The sequence below is a fragment of the Scardinius erythrophthalmus genome, assembly GCF_964197995.2.
Source record: "Scardinius erythrophthalmus genome assembly, chromosome: 8".
NCBI classification, from domain to species: domain Eukaryota; kingdom Metazoa; phylum Chordata; class Actinopteri; order Cypriniformes; family Leuciscidae; genus Scardinius; species Scardinius erythrophthalmus.
Window position 1 is genome coordinate 1,365,690 of NC_138228.1, and position 20,757 is coordinate 1,386,446.

Genomic DNA, 20,757 nt, shown 5'->3' on the forward strand with positions numbered 1-20,757 from the left:
GATGCACTTTTATGATGGATAGATGCACTTTTATGATGGACAGATGCACTTTTATGATGGATAGATGCACTTTTATGATGGACAGATGCACTTTTATGATGGATAGATGCTCTTTTATGATGGACAGATGCACTTTTATGATGGACAGATGCACTTTTATGATGGATAGATGCACTTTTATGATGGACGGATGCACTTTTATGATGGATAGATGCACTTTTATGATGGACGGATGCACTTTTATAATGGATAGATGCTCTTTTATGATGGACAGATGCACTTTTATGATGGACGGATGCACTTTTATGATGGACGGATGCACTTTTATGATGGATAGATGCTCTTTTATGATGGACAGATGCACTTTTATGATGGACAGATGCACTTTTATGATGGATAGATGCACTTTTATGATGGACAGATGCACTTTTATGATGGATAGATGCACTTTTATGATGGACAGATGCACTTTTATGATGGACAGATGCACTTTTATGATGGACAGATGCACTTTTATGATGGATAGATGCACTTTTATGATGGATGGATGCACTTTTATGATGGATAGATGCACTTTTATGATGGATGGATGCACTTTTATGATGGATAGATGCACTTTTATGATGGATAGATGCACTTTTATGATGGATAGATGGACTTTTATGATGGACGGATGCACTTTTATAATGGATAGATGCTCTTTTATGATGGACAGATGCACTTTTATGATGGACAGATGCACTTTTATGATGGATAGATGTACTTTTATGATGGATAGATGCACTTTTATGATGGATAGATGCACTTTTATGATGGACAGATGCACTTTTATGATGGATAGATGCACTTTTATGATGGACGGATGCACTTTTATGATGGATAGATGCTCTTTTATGATGGACAGATGCACTTTTATGATGGACAGATGCACTTTTATGATGGATAGATGCACTTTTATGATGGACAGATGCACTTTTATGATGGATAGATGCACTTTTATGATGGACAGATGCACTTTTATGATGGACAGATGCACTTTTATGATGGATAGATGCACTTTTATGATGGACGGATGCACTTTTATGATGGATAGATGCACTTTTATGATGGACGGATGCACTTTTATGATGGACGGATGCACTTTTATGATGGATAGATGCACTTTTATGATGGATGGATGCACTTTTATGATGGATAGATGCACTTTTATGATGGATAGATACACTTTTATGATGGATGGATGCACTTTTATGATGGACAGATGCACTTTTATGATGGACAGATGCACTTTTATGATGGATAGATGCACTTTTATGATGGACAGATGCACTTTTATGATGGACAGATGCACTTTTATGATGGATAGATGCACTTTTATGATGGACAGATGCACTTTTATGATGGACAGATGCACTTTTATGATGGATAGATGCACTTTTATGATGGACGGATGCACTTTTATGATGGATAGATGCTCTTTTATGATGGACAGATGCACTTTTATGATGGACAGATGCACTTTTATGATGGATAGATGCACTTTTATGATGGACAGATGCACTTTTATGATGGATAGATGCACTTTTATGATGGACAGATGCACTTTTATGATGGATAGATGCTCTTTTATGATGGACAGATGCACTTTTATGATGGACAGATGCACTTTTATGATGGATAGATGCACTTTTATGATGGACGGATGCACTTTTATGATGGATAGATGCACTTTTATGATGGACGGATGCACTTTTATGATGGACGGATGCACTTTTATGATGGATAGATGCACTTTTATGATGGATGGATGCACTTTTATGATGGACAGATGCACTTTTATGATGGACGGATGCACTTTTATGATGGATGGATGCACTTTTATGATGGATAGATGCACTTTTATGATGGACGGATGCACTTTTATGATGGATGGATGCACTTTTATGATGGATAGACGCACTTTTATGATGGATAGATACACTTTTATGATGGATGGATGCACTTTTATGATGGACAGATGCACTTTTATGATGGACAGATGCACTTTTATGATGGATAGATGCACTTTTATGATGGACAGATGCACTTTTATGATGGACAGATGCACTTTTATGATGGATAGATGCACTTTTATGATGGACAGATGCACTTTTATGATGGATAGATGCTCTTTTATGATGGATGGATGCACTTTTATGATGGATGGATGCACTTTTATGATGGATAGATGCACTTTTATGATGGACAGATGCACTTTTATGATGGATGGATGCACTTTTATGATGGATAGACGCACTTTTATGATGGATGGATGCACTTTTATGATGGATAGATGCACTTTTATGATGGATAGATGCACTTTTATGATGGATGGATGCACTTTTATGATGGACAGATGCACTTTTATGATGGACAGATGCACTTTTATGATGGATGGATGCACTTTTATGATGGATAGACGCACTTTTATGATGGACAGATGCACTTTTATGATGGATAAATACATTTTTATGATGGATAGACACTTTTATGATTAACAGATGCACTTTTATGATGGATAAATGCATTTTTATGATGGATAGACACTTTTATGATGAACAGATGCACTTTTATGATGGATAAATGCACTTGTATCATGGATAAATGCACTTGTATCATGGATAAATGTACTTTTATGGACTTCAAAACAGAAACCGGCCATTCACTGCCATTATAAAGATTGGAAGAGCCAGAACATTTTTTAATATAACTCTGATTGTATTCGTCTGAAAGAAGAATGGCATATACACCTAGTTGAGGGTGAGTAAATCATGGACTAATTTTCATTTTTGGTTGAACTATCCCTTTAACTGCAGAGTGTGTTTCTCTCCTCTGTCCATCCAAGACTTGAGCAACACAACCGAAGCTATTTAAAGAACATCCCACCGTTAACAGCCATGATCCCGTGAGCTCACCAATTAACAGGGAATGTAGAAAGCAGTGGATTAACCGTAACTCAGAATAGCCTGACCTTAAACCCGGAGAGCAGGTGAGAGACCAGCGCCACGAAGCACAGACAAAACAAGCTCACACTTTCTTCAGTTCTCATGTTTATTGATATTATATGACAAAGTTATTCTCCATAAGCCCAGAGTAAACACACGGGAATGGGACTGCGTGTTCGTTTGGGTTATAAGAGCCGTTTCAGGTGCAATTAAAACAGCAGGAGACCTGCAGATCTGTCTGAGAGAGTCGTCGAAAGTTCACAGACAACATCAGCTCTCTCTCTCTCTCTCCTCAACAGCTTTGATGTGTCACTTGCTCTATCATTTCAGCCATAAACTCAAATGACTGCTGGGACTGTAAACGTAGTGAGCGGGAAACTTTACAGTCCAGTGTAATTAAACAGCAGGGAATAAACAACACTAAATGCTCTTTTTGCATTTGCTTAATGGGAATTACAATGATAACTGACCATATAATCATGCATAATTAGGACAGGATAGTTTCTTCCTGTAAATCCGGATTTAATTGACGACATCCGATTAAACTCTACAGTATTCAAAAGTCACTTCCCAGCAAACAGGGAATGTTCTGGGAATGTTACAAACAAACATTATTCCAGTTATGATAATAGAATGTTCGTTCAAAGTTATCTGGGCTTTAGTAACGTTCTCTAAGTGTTACTACTAATTTAGAACGTTCAAAAGTAACATTCCCATGATGTCTGCGAAAGGATAAAATGGAATGTTCCCTTAACATTAGCATAACAAATCAAAATTATTTCTGAAACATTAAAAAACTGCACATACAAATAATGGGAATGTTAGCAAACATATTTTTGTTAGCTGGGAACATAAAATCATTCTCAAAAAAACAATAATACGACCCAGATTTGTGCTAAATATGTAAGGAGGACAAAAACCATAAAATTTCTGTTTTTGCATTTTTTAAGTAAGAACAAAGTGATGTATTACATACAAAAGAGTCAACAATGATCTTTTTGGTTTTACAATCCTTGAACTAAATTAAACTATATATCAACTGCCAAATCCATTGTCCATTCTGCACGGATTTTGTCTAGATTAATATTTGTTTATTGACATTTAAGTGTTATATTAGAAATTACTCCCTTCAAATGTAATGTAATGTTTAAAATTGCATCCAATCCTGTAGTGGGAGGAATGGATGGATATGATAAACCATTCTGATGTTGAAATGAAGCAGAATAACGTCTGACCGTCTTCCTGTCCAGAAGCACAAACAGCTTTAGATCACGTGCTCCTGTAAAACTTCACTTTAAGGTGAAGGGAAATACAAGGCTTGCAAATGACCGTGAGCTTTGAGATCAGCCGGTTTACGAGCGATCGTTTGTGAAATGAAAGAGCAAGCGTGCGCATCCAGAGGTTCTGTCTCCCTCGGGCTCGAAACGCTGGGAACGTTTGATGTGCCGAGACCCGCGGAGGCCAGGTGTGTAAAACTGTAAATTTGCCAGCTAAATACAAACAGGAAAAGTGAAAGAGTGCTTGACCTTCTGCAGAGACGAGCCCTTCACGCAGTAAACGGCCCTCTGTTTATCCTCCTCAATTGTGGCCCGCCTCGTTAGATTTATTACCCTCGTGCATTCACTATCAGCCTTTGAATTCACCTCATGCTTTGATGTTTGTCTGTAACACAGCAAACAAATGACAGACGAGACCCTTCAGATCACATATATGAGAATGTCATAATCATTTGTTAAAAAGTATTCATTCAATGAGCTCATTGTTCCTGCATTAAATTATTACATTGTTTAAAATAATACTTTTTTCGCTAACTGTGATTTTGTATATGTACATTTCTGAAATACATAACTTAGACAGTTTCCTCTGATAACAGATCACTCTGAATTATAATGTGAACTCATGCAGTTTCTGTAAAGGTGCTTTGAAATGATGTGTATTGTGAAAAGCGCTATACAAATAAATGTAAATTGAATTGAATTGAACTACGGGATCTTGAGAAAGGCCTGTGTGTCACGGCATGTGATTCTTCATAAATGTCGACAAGATCTCGCAGGATTCTTCCCAAATACCTCAGATAGAGAGAGAGAGACACTCGCTCATGTTTACGGCTCCCTCTCACGTCCACCGGAGACCTGGCTAACAGAAACATACGATTCTCTCTCTCTCTCTCTCTCTCTCATTCTCTCTGTCTCTCGCTCCAGCATCCCACTGACAGCTGAGTGGCTGAGGCGTAATTGCAGAGAAGTGAGGTCAGCATGAGGCTTTTATCAGAGATTGCACAGCGTTCAGGAACACGAGAAGATGCACGGCACAAAACTCACTCTCTCTGTGCGTCACATTGGAAGTTTCTCTGGAATCGTCGGGACCGAAGCGCGTGTCCTGGAGGCACAAGTAAGTCGATTTATTATTGCGAGCAGCATTATTGCAACATTTTAAACCAATGTATTGTGTCGTAAGTTAGTTTGGCAGAAACTAGACAGAGAGACAGAGACCATGACGAAAATACTGTCATTTTAAGTAGAAGTAGAGCAATACTGAGACATTTAAAGAAGTGAAAGAGAAACGTAAAGATAGAGCAACAATGAGACGTTTAAAGAAGTGACAGAGAAACATTGAGACATTTAAAGAAGTGATAGAGAAACATTGAGACATTTAAAGAAGTGATAGAGAAACAATGAGACATTTAAAGAAGTGATAGAGAAACAATGAGACATTTAAACAAGTGACAGAGAAACATTGAGACGTTTAAAGAAGTGATAGAGAAACATTGAGACGTTTAAAGAAGTGATAGATAAACATTGAGACGTTTAAAGAAGTGATAGAGAAACAATGAGACATTTAAAGAAGTGACAGAGAAACATTGAGACGTTTAAAGAAGTGATAGAGAAACATTGAGACATTTAAAGAAGTGACAGAGAAACAATGAGACATTTAAAGAAGTGATAGATAAACATTGAGACATTTAAAGAAGTGATGGAGAAACATTGAGACATTTAAAGAAGTGATAGAGAAACATTGAGACATTTAAACAAGTGATAGAGAAACATTGAGACGTTTAAAGAAGTAATAGAGAAACATTGAGACGTTTAAAAAAGTGATAGAGCAACAATAAGACATTTAAAGTAACAATATTGAGACATTTAAAGTGATGACAGACATTTAAAATACAGATAAAGTGAAACTGAGACATTTAAAGAAAGGATAGATAGATGTTGAGATTTAAATTAGCAACAAATACTGAGAAATTTAAAGTAGAAACAGAGTAGCAATGCTGAAACATTTGAAGAAGCAATAGGAAGATTTTGAGATGATTCAAGTAGGAATGATCCAATGCTGAAACATTTAAAGTAGAGATAGAGAAACATTGAAACTTTAAAAGTAGCGATCGAGCGAGATTAAGACACTCATTTTAAAGACACTGAACATGTAGAATCTGGTTTACATGTGCATGATTATTGAGTGAAGAGTGAACTGTGATGAACTGACCTGGAACCAGACAGTGTGTGAAGCATCCGTTTGTTGATTTATATCATTTGACTGTCATTAACAACAGAAACTAACACACTTCTGCCTCCTCCAGCTCTGAGGAGATTCTAATGCTTCAGGAGGAGGTCAGAGTTCACTCCAAAATCTGAGGATTTTACTGGGAAAGGGTCCTAGCGGATCTCACACAGCCAACCAGAGTTTTGCCTTCAGTGTGTGGATCATGAACTCCTCGAGAAACGCAGTATAATGCGCAAATGGACGCTGCAATGGAAACTGCCTGAGTTGCCGTGTGGACTGTGGTTGCACGTCGTGCTGGTCGTCAGCCGCGTGTGTGTGTGTGTGTGTGTGTGTGATGGCGACAGGGTCGTTGGGCAGGCGTCTGTGACTGACTGTTCAAAACACGAACGGCACACCAGGAACTACGACTACATGGAAGGAGGGGACGTTCGAATACGACGCCTCTATAGTCGCACACAGTGGTTTCTGATGATCGACGAGAACGGGAATATCAACGGAACGCAGGATCCCAACAACTGCTACAGTAAGAGCTCATCGATCACTTCTGATGTGTGTGCCTGAGGTTGTAGCTTCGTTTCAAGGCACACGTTCGGTCTTCATGTTTCTGGTGTGTGTCAGGAGCTTTACAGAGGATTCATCACGGGAGAGACACTGAGACATTTAAAGTAGCGATAGAGCGACACTGAGACATTTAAAGTAGCGATAGAGCGACACTGAGACATTAAAAGTAAAGATAGAGCAAGATTGAGACATTAAAAGAAGCAATAGAGGGACAATGAGACATTAAAAGTAACGATAGAGCAACATTTATACATTTAAAAGTATCAATAGAGCGACACTGAGACATTAAAAGTAAAGATAGATCGAGATTGAGACATAGAAGTAGTGATAGAGCGAGATTGAGACATTTAAAGTAGCCATAGAGCGAGATTGAGATATAGAAGTAGCGATAGAGCGAGATTGAGACATAGAAGTAGCGATAGAGCGAGATTGAGACATAGAAGTAGCTATAGAGCGAGATTGAGACATTAAAAGTAGCGATAGAGCGAGATTGAGACATTAAAAGTAGCGATAGAGCGAGATTGAGACATAGAAGTAGCTATAGAGCGAGATTGAGACATTAAAAGTAACGATAGAGCGAGATTGAGACATTAAAAGAAGCGATAGAGCGAGATTGAGACATTAAAAGTAACGATAAAGCAAGACTGAGACATTTAAATTTGTGATAGAGCGAGATTGAGACATTAAAAGTAGCGATAGAGCGAGATTGAGACATTTAAAGTAGCGATAGAGCAAGACTGCGACATTAAAAGTAGCGATAAAGCAAGATTGAGACATTAAAAGTAGCGATAGAGCGAGATTGAGACATTAAAATTAGCGATAGAGCGAGATTGAGACATTTAAAGTAACGATATAGCGAGATTGAGACATTAAAAGTAACGATAGAGCGAGATTGAGACATTAAAAGTAGCGATAGAGCGAGATTGAGACATTAAAAGTAGCAATAAAGCAAGATTGAGACATTAAAAGTAGCGATAGAGCGAGACTGAGACATTTAAAGCAGCGATAGAGCGAGATTAAGACATTAAAAGTAACGAAAGAGCGAGATTGAGACATTAAAAGTAGCAATAAAGCAAGATTGAGACATTAAAAGTAGCGATAGAGCGAGACTGAGACATTTAAAGCAGCGATAGAGCGAGATTGAGACATTAAAAGTAACGATAGAGCGAGATTGAGACATTAAAAGTAACAATAAAGCGAGATTGAGACATTAAAAGTAGCAATAAAGCAAGATTGAGACATTAAAAGTAGCGATAGAGCGAGACTGAGACATTTAAAGCAGCGATAGAGGTGATCGCATGTTTACATGCACACCTCTTGTTTCAATCTAACTGAATTCATTCCGATTGGTGAATCTGAATGTAGTGTTTACATGAACGCTAAACAAGTGATCGGTTGATGTGCGTTTTAACATTGCTAAGAAAATTCCTGCACCTCTGTGAGAGACCGGTGCGTCTCAGTAATGACGTCACCGGCCTCGCGCCGTTCTCCCGCGGCCGTCAGCCTCGTCCTGCTCGCCACAGTAAACATGATGAATGGCGACTGTAGAACGCAAAAGCCGAATCCCAGACATTTTGAGCGAACTCGAAATCCCAGGCAGACTCGTCACGGAGACTCACTGGTAGCCTAACCTTGTTGTTTTCAACTGCGCTCTCTAACCGGTAGGCGTGGCCTCCTAGGGCAGCGAAGCAAGTGCATTCTGGGAGTTGTTGTCTTTCATCCACATAATAAAATATATTTTCTGGCTTTTCTCAGTCTAGAAATTAAAAAATGTCTTCACATTTCTTCTACATAAATGACCTATTTTAAATACACATTCATCTTTCCAGAGGTGAAGTATCCCTTTAAAGCAGCGATAGAGCAAGATTGAGACATTAAAAGTAGCAATAAAGCAAGACTGAGACATTAAAAGTAGCGATAGAGCGAGATTGAGACATTAAAAGTAGCGATAGAGCGACAATGAGACATTAAAAGTAGCGATAGAGCGAGATTGAGACATTAAAAGTAGCGATAGAGCGACAATGAGACATTAAAAGTAACGATAGAGCGAGATTGAGACATTAAAAGTTGCGATAGAGCGAGATTGAGACATTAAAAGTAGCGATAGAGCGAGATTGAGACATTAAAAGTAGCGATAGAGGAAATGAGACATTAAAAGTAACGATAGAGCGAGATTGAGACATTAAAAGTTGCGATAGAGCGAGATTGAGACATTAAAAGTAGCGATAGAGCGAGATTGAGACATTAAAAGTAATGATAGAGCGACAATGAGACATTAAAAGTAACAATAGAGCGAGATTGAGACATTTAAAGTAGCGATAGAGCGAGATTGAGACATTTAAAGTAGCGATAGAGCGAGATTGAGACATTAAAAGTAGCGATAGAGCGACAATGAGACATTGAAAGTAGCGACAGAGCGAGATTGAGACATTAAAAGTAACAATAGAGTGAGATTGAGACATTAATATTAACGATAGAGCGAGATTGAGACATTAAAAGTAGCGATAGAGCGAGATTGAGACATTAAAAGTTGCGATAGAGCGAGATTGAGACATTAAAAGTAGCGATAGAGCGAGATTGAGACATTAAAAGTAACGATAGAGCGAGATTGAGACATTTAAAGTAGCGATAGAGCGAGATTGAGACATTTAAAGTAGCGATAGAGCGACAATGAGACATTGAAAGTAGCGACAGAGCGAGATTGAGACATTAAAAGTAACAATAGAGCGAGATTGAGACATTAATATTAACAATAGAGCGACATTGAGACATTAAAAGTAGCGATAGAGCGAGATTGAGACATTAAAAGTTGCGATAGAGCGAGATTGAGACATTAAAAGTTGCGATAGAGTGAGATTGAGACATTAAAAGTAACAATAGAGCGAGATTGAGACATTAATATTAACGATAGAGCGACATTGAGACATTAAAAGTAGCGACAGAGCGAGATTGAGACATTAAAAGTAGCGATAGAGCGAGATTGAGACATTTAAAGTAGCGATAGAGCGAGATTGAGACATTTAAAGTAGCGATAGAGCGAGATTGAGACATTAATATTAATGATAGAGAGACATTGAGACATTTAAAGTAGCGATAGAGCGAGATTGAGACATTTAAAGTAGCGATAGAGCGAGATTGAGACATTTAAAGTAGCGATAGAGCGAGATTGAGACATTAATATTAACGATAGAGCGACATTGACACATTAAAAGTAACGATAGAGCGAGATTGAGACATTAAAAGTAACGATAGAGCGAGATTGAGACATTTAAAGTAGCGATAGAGCGAGATTGAGACATTAAAAGTAACGATAGAGCGAGATTGAGACATTAAAAGTAACGATAGAGCGAGATTGAGACATTTAAAGTAGCGATAGAGCGAGATTGAGACATTAAAAGTAACGATAGAGCGAGATTGAGACATTTAAAGTAGCGATAGAGCGAGATTGAGACATTTAAAGTAGCGATAGAGCGAGATTGAGACATTAATATTAACGATAGAGCGACATTGAGACATTAAAAGTAACGATAGAGCGAGATTGAGACATTTAAAGTAGCGATAGAGCGACAATGAGACATTGAAAGTAGCGACAGAGCGAGATTGAGACATTAAAAGTAACAATAGAGCGAGATTGAGACATTAATATTAACGATAGAGCGACATTGAGACATTAAAAGTAGCGATAGAGCGAGATTGAGACATTAAAAATAACGATAGAGCGAGATTGAGACATTGAAAGTAGCGACAGAGCGAGATTGAGACATTTAAAGTAGCGATAGAGCGAGATTGAGACATTTAAAGTAGCGATAGAGCGAGATTGAGACATTAATATTAACGATAGAGCGACATTGACACATTAAAAGTAACGATAGAGCGAGATTGAGACATTAAAAGTAACGATAGAGCGAGATTGAGACATTTAAAGTAGCGATAGAGCGAGATTGAGACATTTAAAGTAGCGATAGAGCGAGATTGAGACATTAATATTAACGATAGAGCGACATTGACACATTAAAAGTAACGATAGAGCGAGATTGAGACATTAAAAGTAACGATAGAGCGAGATTGAGACATTTAAAGTAGCGATAGAGCGAGATTGAGACATTAAAAGTAGCGATAGAGCGAGATTGAGACATTTAAAGTAGCGATAGAGCGAGATTGAGACATTTAAAGTAGCGATAGAGCGAGATTGAGACATTAATATTAATGATAGAGAGACATTGAGACATTTAAAGTAGCGATAGAGCGAGATTGAGACATTTAAAGTAGCGATAGAGCGAGATTGAGACATTTAAAGTAGCGATAGAGCGAGATTGAGACATTAATATTAACGATAGAGCGACATTGACACATTAAAAGTAACGATAGAGCGAGATTGAGACATTAAAAGTAACGATAGAGCGAGATTGAGACATTTAAAGTAGCGATAGAGCGAGATTGAGACATTAAAAGTAACGATAGAGCGAGATTGAGACATTAAAAGTAACGATAGAGCGAGATTGAGACATTTAAAGTAGCGATAGAGCGAGATTGAGACATTAAAAGTAACGATAGAGCGAGATTGAGACATTTAAAGTAGCGATAGAGCGAGATTGAGACATTTAAAGTAGCGATAGAGCGAGATTGAGACATTAATATTAACGATAGAGCGACATTGAGACATTAAAAGTAACGATAGAGCGAGATTGAGACATTTAAAGTAGCGATAGAGCGACAATGAGACATTGAAAGTAGCGACAGAGCGAGATTGAGACATTAAAAGTAACAATAGAGCGAGATTGAGACATTAATATTAACGATAGAGCGACATTGAGACATTAAAAGTAGCGATAGAGCGAGATTGAGACATTAAAAATAACGATAGAGCGAGATTGAGACATTGAAAGTAGCGACAGAGCGAGATTGAGACATTTAAAGTAGCGATAGAGCGAGATTGAGACATTTAAAGTAGCGATAGAGCGAGATTGAGACATTAATATTAACGATAGAGCGAGATTGAGACATTAATATTAACGATAGAGCGACATTGAGACATTAAAAGTAGCGATAGAGCGAGATTGAGACATTTAAAGTAGCGATAGAGCGAGATTGAGAGATTAAAAGTAGCGATAGAGCGAGATTGAGACATTAATATTAACGATAGAGCGAGATTGAGACATTAAAAGTAGCGATAGAGCGAGATTGAGACATTTAAAGTAGCGATAGAGCGAGATTGAGACATTGAAAGTATATTTCAAAGTTTCATGACAGTTCCAACTGAATGTAAATTAACTATTGATTTGTTGAGTGTTTTATAATCTAACAGTGTTTATGAAACATAATTAGATTATACAATAATACGTTTACGTCTATATATGAGTATAAAGTGTTCCGCAGTGAATCTGAAGGAAGCGCGCGGCTCAGATTGCAGTGGACTATTCTCCGGTCGCGTGGCAGAGTGACGAGCGAGTGACAGACGTAAAGAGAAACAGGTGCGCGTATTTATAGCTCGTTTCCCTTCGTTACAGGACTCAGTGCTGCGACGTGAAGAGTCAGTGTGTCAGAACACAACAGCTCACTGAGGAAGATTTCAAGGGAGCGTCAAAAAAACATGAGTTACACTTTATTTTAAGGTGTCATTGTTACAGTGTAATTATATATTTAAGTACTGAGTAATAGTAAGCATCTACATGTACTTAAAGGGTTAGGGTATTATGCATAATTTACTGTATTACTATGGTAAGTGCATGTAACATATGTAACAAGGACACTGTAAAATAAGATGCTACCAAAAATTGTGAAGTCAGAACCAGGACTCAGACTTGAGGCTTATATTATGACCATCGATATTAAAATTAATGATTCTGTTTACACCAAACTGGCTTGAACCTGATGTTATACATTCATAACATCAGCTTCAAGTGTGTTTGGTTATTAGTTATTTTGTTTGTGTATGAGAAGAAAGTTGGCGTGACACCATGCATCTTTGCTCCAGAGGGAGAGTGATTACGTCAGCTGGCGATGAAAAGAAGAAAAATTGATACAGCCAGATGTGGCCGACAACTGCACGCACAGCAACACACACACTGCTTGCACACACTGCAACACACACACTGCAAGACATGAGTGAGGGAAGGAGAGAAACAGAGGGAGAGAAAAGCAGACGCGTTTTGAGGTTGTCAGAGTTGTGTCGTGACAGCAGCTTATTATACCATTACAGCTCTCACATGTAAACCACACAACTCGTCCTTACACAACTCACACACACACACACACACACACACACACACACACACACACACACACACACACACACACACACAGAGCTTACGACAACAAGAGTAGTGTCCGTTTCTGATTTAAACACGAGCGTAACAAACAGGCCCTTCAGCTGTGAAATATCTGATATGGAGCGCAACTGGAGCGTTTTAACTCACTGTTGATCGAATCATCTGATCCTGATATTCCAGTTATGACCTTAAAGAAAGACATGAAGCTGCTTCCTTTATAGACATGAATAAGTGTGTCATTAAACAGAAAAATCAAACAAATAAAGTTCATTCTTTGCGTGGGAATCAACCTTCCACTGTCATATTAAGGTGGTATTTTGAATCCTAAAAATGACACACATCACATTTAAACCATCAATGAAATGAATAACATTAATAAAGCCTAATTACTACAGACTAACTCAAAGAATTAAATGTTATTTAGGTCATTTATTAATCACTCTGGTGCTTTTCAGTCACTTTAGAGCAAAAAAAAAAAGTTTTAATTTTGTTTTATTTTTGCACTTCATCTGAATGGTATTTCACACTTGATGACAAAAATTCTGGACATGATTCGAAAAGGTTAAATGTTCCTTAAAAATAGTCGATCATAACCATAGAGACATATATTAATAATTATACTTTGAGGCCAAATTAGCCTTGAAAATGAGTTGTTTAACCCTTTGCTGCTCTTCCTTTAGGGGACACACACTCGCACTCCTCCCGCTCAAGAGTAGCCAAACACCTCAAATGTCTTTTCTTTTTCCACAGTATGATATATTTTTCTATAATAATATATTTCATTTAATATTTTGCATTTTGAGGGAATGTTAGGGTACTAAGTAATACCTATCCAATAATTATGATCTATCCCCCTCCCCCCTCCCTCCCAAACAAACAAAAATAATTACGGAAAATAAAAAATAAAACTTCTACGGACTAAATAATTGTATTGTATTGTGAAAATTGTGTAGATCATAATTATTGCATAGATATTACTTAGTACCCTTACATTCCCTCAAAATGCAAAAAAAAAATATATTATTCAACAAAAATATACGGTAACACTTTCCTTAAAGTCCTTCTGTATTATAAAAGTATTTTTAATGCAGTAATTATGCCTTGTAATGCACCTTATAATGCACTGTATGAACTCTAATTGTAACCACGGTTATAATAATACTAATCTATTAACTAAACACACCTTTACAAAGTATAATGCATTACAACATGGCAAACAACCAATTTCAGAATCTGCAAATATTATAAAGCATTTTAACTTTGGTTATAATTATAATTTTTCCATTAACCCCATCATTGCTGTGTGTCTGATTTATAGATTATACCCGGAAAAAAAAAATTCTATGCATTTTATATTTACATTTTTTAAAATTTCCCATAAATGAGGAGCAGCAAAGGGTTAAACAACGTCTTTCCAAGGCAGATTTGGCCCCGAGGGACCTGAAGCCGGTCTTCAAACGCTCAGGCTGATCCGCTGTCTGTGTTTCAGGTGTTCTGGAGATCAGGACGGTTTCTGAGGGAGGCGTGTTGGCCATAAAAGGCCTGAAGAGCCAGTATTATATTTCCATGAACCGAACCGGAATGTTACAGGGCAAAGTAAAACCCATCTGTCCTGCAAACACATCTTTTAATCTGATTCCAGCTAATGCATTCTCATGCTTTTAAGAGTAAATATAGCAACTTTTACAGCGCATTAAGGTCGTGTCGTACCTGTTCTCTCCTTTCCCCGAACAGAAAGACTACAACGACAGCTGCAACTTCAAAGAAGTGTTTTTAGAGAACTACTACACCGCGTACGCTTCTGTCAGAAAGACTAAAGATGGAAAAGAGATGTTCATCGCTATGTCGAAAAACGGCCGGCCGCTGAAAGGAAAGAAGACGAGGAGGGAGAGCATCACTTCTCACTTCATCCCTCGAAAGTGCAAGGAAGACGAGAAGAAGCTGGCGTGAAGATGCATGCGAGGTTACTGTCAGCGTGAAGCATGTTTTATCACACTGTAAACCCTAGCGCTCAAAATAATCAATTGGTTTGAGTAGAGCCAACTCAAATTATACAAATTAGTTCCATCAAATTACCTTTAATGAGTATTTAGAACTTATTCTTTTGAGTTCACAAAACTGACACATTTAATGTTACATTTTCCTAGATAAACTTAAATTTAACTGAAACTGCTTTACCATGACATTCAAAAGGGAGAGTAAATGCTAAAATTAAGTGTTATATAATGCTTTTTTGTGACGAATTAATGTTAAGTGGGAGATTTAGTAACGTTTAATGTTTTATTATGCTAGTTTAGAAGAGTTTCTGTTCTGTTGGGTTATTGGGGGGGTTGCCATCATGGTGACGAGTGGAGAATGAGCTTTGTATGAGGACAGTGAATGTTAAACTTTTATATTGCTGTACTCATTCAGCAAGTGCTCTGCTATCATAGCATTGCGTTACCATTAAGCAATGTAGTACTTATTGAATTAGCTGGTTAAAGCTAGCCAAGTTTCCACGACTAAAAATATAAGTTGAGCTTATGTGATAAATTTAAGTTCTAAAATCTGCAAGTTCTGCTTAAACGTTATATTGGTTAACTTAAAAACATTTTTTTCGGGTTTACAGTGCAATAAAACATTCATGCTTTCTTTCTTTCTCTGCCGAGAAGACGGTGGTGAAACGCCACCAGCACTGGGTTTATATATGAAAATGTTTTGGACTCATGTAAACACCAGCTATAAATACTCATCTGTGTTTTGAGATAAAACTATTTTTATATTTTTTAGAGGGTCTATGTTTCTGTTCGCCGCACTTTCACGACCATTAGAGACATTAAGAGTGAAAACATCGAATAAACACTGCAATGCATTTATATGAACGATCAACATTCATCCGGAGGAGTTTTGCTTTTCATTTAGAAACATTCCATTCTTGTATTCATTTCAGTGAGAAAATCAGTTCCTTTATTTAATTTTTGGCATTATTTGCATTCGAAAAAGTTTCACCCGATTGACTCATTCTAAGAAATCACATGTTTGTCTTCACAATATTCCATTACTCATTCATAAACGACTTTCCTTTTCATTATTGATCAGCCTTCATGTAGAGACACTTTCATTAGTCAAACACATTAAGCTGAAATGGCTTTGACAAGCGTAAAATTTCCACACAATCCCTCCGTGTTTTAATGTGATTGTGTCCATGTGTCATTGTGTGTTATTTATGATATTTATATATATATGTGTCGGTGGCTCTGAAATAATCGACTGTATTCCGGATCGCTGTGCTGAAAAAACTTGCACAGAGATCGCAGGAGTTTATTTTTTGCTGCTAGAATGCTAAGTGAAATCTGAGGTTTTATATGATTATAGATCAATCTCAATAAAATATGTATGTACCTTTCTATGGCGTGGCGTGATCTGAGACGTAGACCCTTCATCCGCTCTGATGATCAGCTTCACTGCGTTTATCTTATTTCCTGTCACACCGGCTGGGAGAAAAATAGTCTTAAGAAATTAAGTTACTGAACACTGATCATCATAATGAGGATGTCAAACAAACCACTGTGATCGACGGGGACTTTTTTGTTTATTTAACAGTAAAATTCAGTGTTTTTACATAAAAAACACAATAATTATGACATACTAATTTGAAATTATGACATAAAACAGACACATTTTTTAGATAAAATGTCAAAATTATGACAGAAACTTAATTCCGATGTTTTTCCGATGTTATCTCATAATTTCAGCTGTTTAATCTCATATTTATGACTCAGTAATACCATTTCAAAAAAAATTATGTCAAAATTATGACTTAATGTGTCATCATTTCGACTTTGTTATATATATGACTGTCATAATTATTTTGGCAATTTTGACTCATCATAATTTCTACTTTTTGTAATTTTTTTTAAATCTCGGTTGTAATTATTATTTACAAAAGCATGATTTTTTTCTTTATGAGGCTGAGATGAGCTTCCATTCCTTCCTGTTATATCCAGCAAAATAATCATCACTCGGCGATTTCATCTTTCGTGTCACGATACACTCTCACTCACACAGTACGATAAATTACACTCTAATCAATACTTAATTTTCATATAGTTTTACTAAGTAGTGTTGCTCAGTCCTCAGTGTTTGTGTACTTGTTGTTTCTTGTGGATGTATTTTATCTTGATCGATGTAGTCGGAGAAGCTTGAGCGAAACATGATTCCCAGGAGGTGAACGAGAGGCACACACACAAACACTCACTCACTCACACACACTCACACACCCACACACACCCTCCTCTGACCTAAACACAGTTAAAGTAAGGTGAACACTTCTGCCAAGTCACGCAAAGTTGGTTTAAGCGTATAATTTGTAACATGTTCTGAATGTAAACAGACTCTCACGGGCCTAAAAACGACATCATTGATTTATCAAACAAAAGGTTTGCTTGGGATCCATCTGGACCTTTACAATCAGTGTGTTTCATCAGTGTCTGTGAACAAATCTCAGAATGAAAATGAAAATGTCCTGATCATTTGTCCTGTATCTCTTTGATAAACGTGTCTTGAATTCATCTGGCGTTTGTTTGTTAGTTTGTTGGTCGAAAGCCTTCAGCACACAACATGAGTTCAGCATGTTCAAGTCCAAATAAAATCAAAAGACTGAGCGATTCTGTCAGTGTAAACTGTGGACATGTCGATTGAGTTTTATCAAAGCTTTGAATCTGAGCTAAGACCAGATAAAGTCTAAAACAACACAGAGATTGAACACACATGGGCGAATCCCTCGAGACCGGCTCACAATTCAACATCGAAAGAAAAAACACATTATGTTCTGCCAAAACAAAATTGAAGCCTATTTTTAGGATCATTGCATTGAGCTGTCCGATAATTACAATTTCAGATAATAATGCAGATGAAGAAAATATTCCACTTCACTTGCATACGTTAGACATGTATTAACATTTAATTAACCCGTTAATGATTTAATAAATCCATTAAAACCAGCGAAATTAAAACGGAAAAGAATTTGGGTAAAAATAAATGGGATTTCATATTTTTCGTACAAGGATCAGAGCGGTTTCTCCTCCAGAGGGCGCTGACTGCCCTTTCTGCGCAGGTTTGCTTGTTTAAATCATTATCAATGACTAGTATCTGAGGTCATCACTAGAAAATGCTTTTAAAGTCTCCCTGTAGTCAATTTTATCCCTTAAAACTCCTCTTTGATCTCCAAAATTACATATTTAAAGGTTTTTTTCCTGTGAAAAAAAATCTTCATGTCTTAAAATATCTTGAATGTAACTCGACACCCTTGCCTCATTTAGTATGCGTAGCTCTATGAATATGCAAATGAGCCCCGCCTCCACTCACTCACTCAGCTCAGAGATCCACTGGTTGACGATCACACGTTGATCTGATTGGTTACAAGGTAGTTTGTGACGTCAGAAACACCAGCGATTTCAAAGCGTGTTTTTGAGACTGTCTTTGGTTCACTGCAGTTTTAAGGAGGAAATACTCAGCAATGCTGTCGACTTATGAATTTACACATGCTTTGTCTTAAAGCATATTAAAAACACCACATAGACACATAAACAACATTAAAAGCTGGATTTACACCACAGGGCTGAGCTGCTATGAGTGAGTGGAGGCGGGGCTAATTTGCATATTCATAGAACCATGTATACTAAATGAGGCAAGGGTGTCGAGTTACATTCAAGACATTTTAAGACATGAAGAATATTTTTTTTCAAAGAAAAAACATTTAAATATGTCATTTTGGTGATCAAAGATAAGTTCTAAGGGATCAGATTATTGACTACAGGGAGACTTTAACAACTGTCATTAATCATTTAAGAATAGTAATAAACTCTGATGCTAACATCAGAAAAGTTCAGCTTCATCATACCTGAACAAACAGAAGAATCATGTATGCCCTTCTTCTGTGCTTTCCTTTGTCTGAGGCTGAGACACTGATCAAAACCTCTGTAACGGATCCACAGATGGACAGAGAAACATTAATATCAGACGTTCAGAGAGACAACAGAAAAATAATAATTCAGCGTGTCATTAATAATCAGTCTGATGAAGTGAAGTGCTGGTAGATCTCAGTTTTATGCCATTTTAATCATTCTCTTTAAAGTCCCCCTTTTGTTAAAATCCAGCTTTTAATGTTGTTTATATGTCTATGTGGTGTTTTTAATATGCTTTAACACAAAGCATGTGTAAGTTCATAAGTCGACAGCATAGCTGAGTATTTCCTCCTTAAAACTGCAGTGAACCAAAGACAGTCTCAAACACACGCTTTGAAATCGCTGGTGTTTCTGACGTCACAAACTACCTTGTAACCAATCAGATTAACGTGTGATCGTCAACCAGTGGATCTCTGAGCTGAGCGAGTGAGTGGAGGTGGGGCTCATTTGCATATTCATAGAACCGCGCATACTAAATGAGGCAAGGGTGTCGAGTTACACTCAAGATATTTTAAGACATGCAGGAAAAAAAAACATGTAAATATGTAATTTTGGTGATAAAAGATGAGTTTAGTTATTAGTTACTACCAAAAATAGTTCTTCTATGGCATCGCTGCAAAAAAAAACAAAAAAACTTTTGGAAGTGTTTTTTTTTAATCGAGGCTGATGGGATTTATCTCTGTATCCGTGATGGAGTCAAGAGGATCTTGTATCATTCGTCTCACATCAGTGTGTTGTTGTCTTCATCTGAATCTGCTGAGACCAGCCAAACAGCCTCAGTCATCCTCACCACAAACACATGGTGACAAGCTAAACGTATTAAATGCTAACGGCTCGTTTAGTCTCTGCCAAATGATCGGTGCAGAGTCAGACTGCGTGAAGTTTAAACAGATGTTTCCACACAGACGGCCGGAGCTCCAGATTCTCGGGAAAAGATTGAGTTCTGGAGAGTCAGTTTAATCCAAAGCCTCTGCAGGTCTTTTAGCAGGGATTCAGACGGAAAAGGGACCCTGGCTTTGAGCTCTTCATATATTTCTCCAGAGTGACGGTAGAGAAGTGATGAAGACTCGTCCAGATTCTCCTCACACGTCACTGGCCAATCAACCTGAAACAAATGGTGTATTAAAACAATCATGCTTAGGCACAAATTTTGAAGAAAGTTTTCCACAATTTAGAATTTTCCAAAAAACTTACATTTTCAAACTCCGCCTACTTAGACCATTGCTCAGATTTTCACGAAAATTGGACCAGATCATCTTTAGAAAAAAAGTTATGGAATTTAAGTTGATTCGTCAAACCGTTCTCGAATAACGCACGAATGAATCGCACGCCAAAATGAACGTGAGGCTATATCTCCACAACACTTAACCGTATTCAGAGCAAACTTGGTGTGTGTTTTGACAACCATGACCTGAGGCTACCTGCATAGTTTCGACACAGTGCCACCTAGTGGTCAGGAGATATGAAACATTTACATTTTTGCTTAGAACTTCT

General features: G+C 37.4%; 1 protein-coding gene across 1 annotated transcript; it reads left to right on the plus strand.

The window, feature by feature from the left end:
* Positions 1 to 2,969: 2,969 nt before the first annotated feature.
* On the plus strand, positions 2,970 to 17,015 carry fgf7 (fibroblast growth factor 7). The gene is made up of 5 exons (XM_081373330.1): positions 2,970 to 3,028; positions 5,186 to 5,375; positions 6,565 to 7,011; positions 14,808 to 14,914; positions 15,053 to 17,015. The coding sequence occupies exons 3-5, from the start codon at positions 6,717 to 6,719 to the stop codon at positions 15,266 to 15,268; spliced, it is 618 nt and encodes a 205-aa protein (XP_081229456.1). The 5' UTR covers positions 2,970 to 3,028; positions 5,186 to 5,375; positions 6,565 to 6,716; the 3' UTR covers positions 15,269 to 17,015.
* Positions 17,016 to 20,757: the final 3,742 nt, after the last annotated feature.

Excerpts from the sequence above, each read along its gene's own strand:
- fgf7 (XM_081373330.1), top strand. The coding sequence starts at position 6,717 with ATGCGCAAATGGACGCTGCAATGGAAACTGCCTGAGTTGCCGTGTGGA. Across the intron at positions 7,012-14,807 it reads GGATCCCAACAACTGCTACA|GTGTTCTGGAGATCAGGACG; the intron begins GTAAGAGCTCAT and ends TCTGTGTTTCAG. Across the intron at positions 14,915-15,052 it reads CCGGAATGTTACAGGGCAAA|AAAGACTACAACGACAGCTG; the intron begins GTAAAACCCATC and ends TTCCCCGAACAG.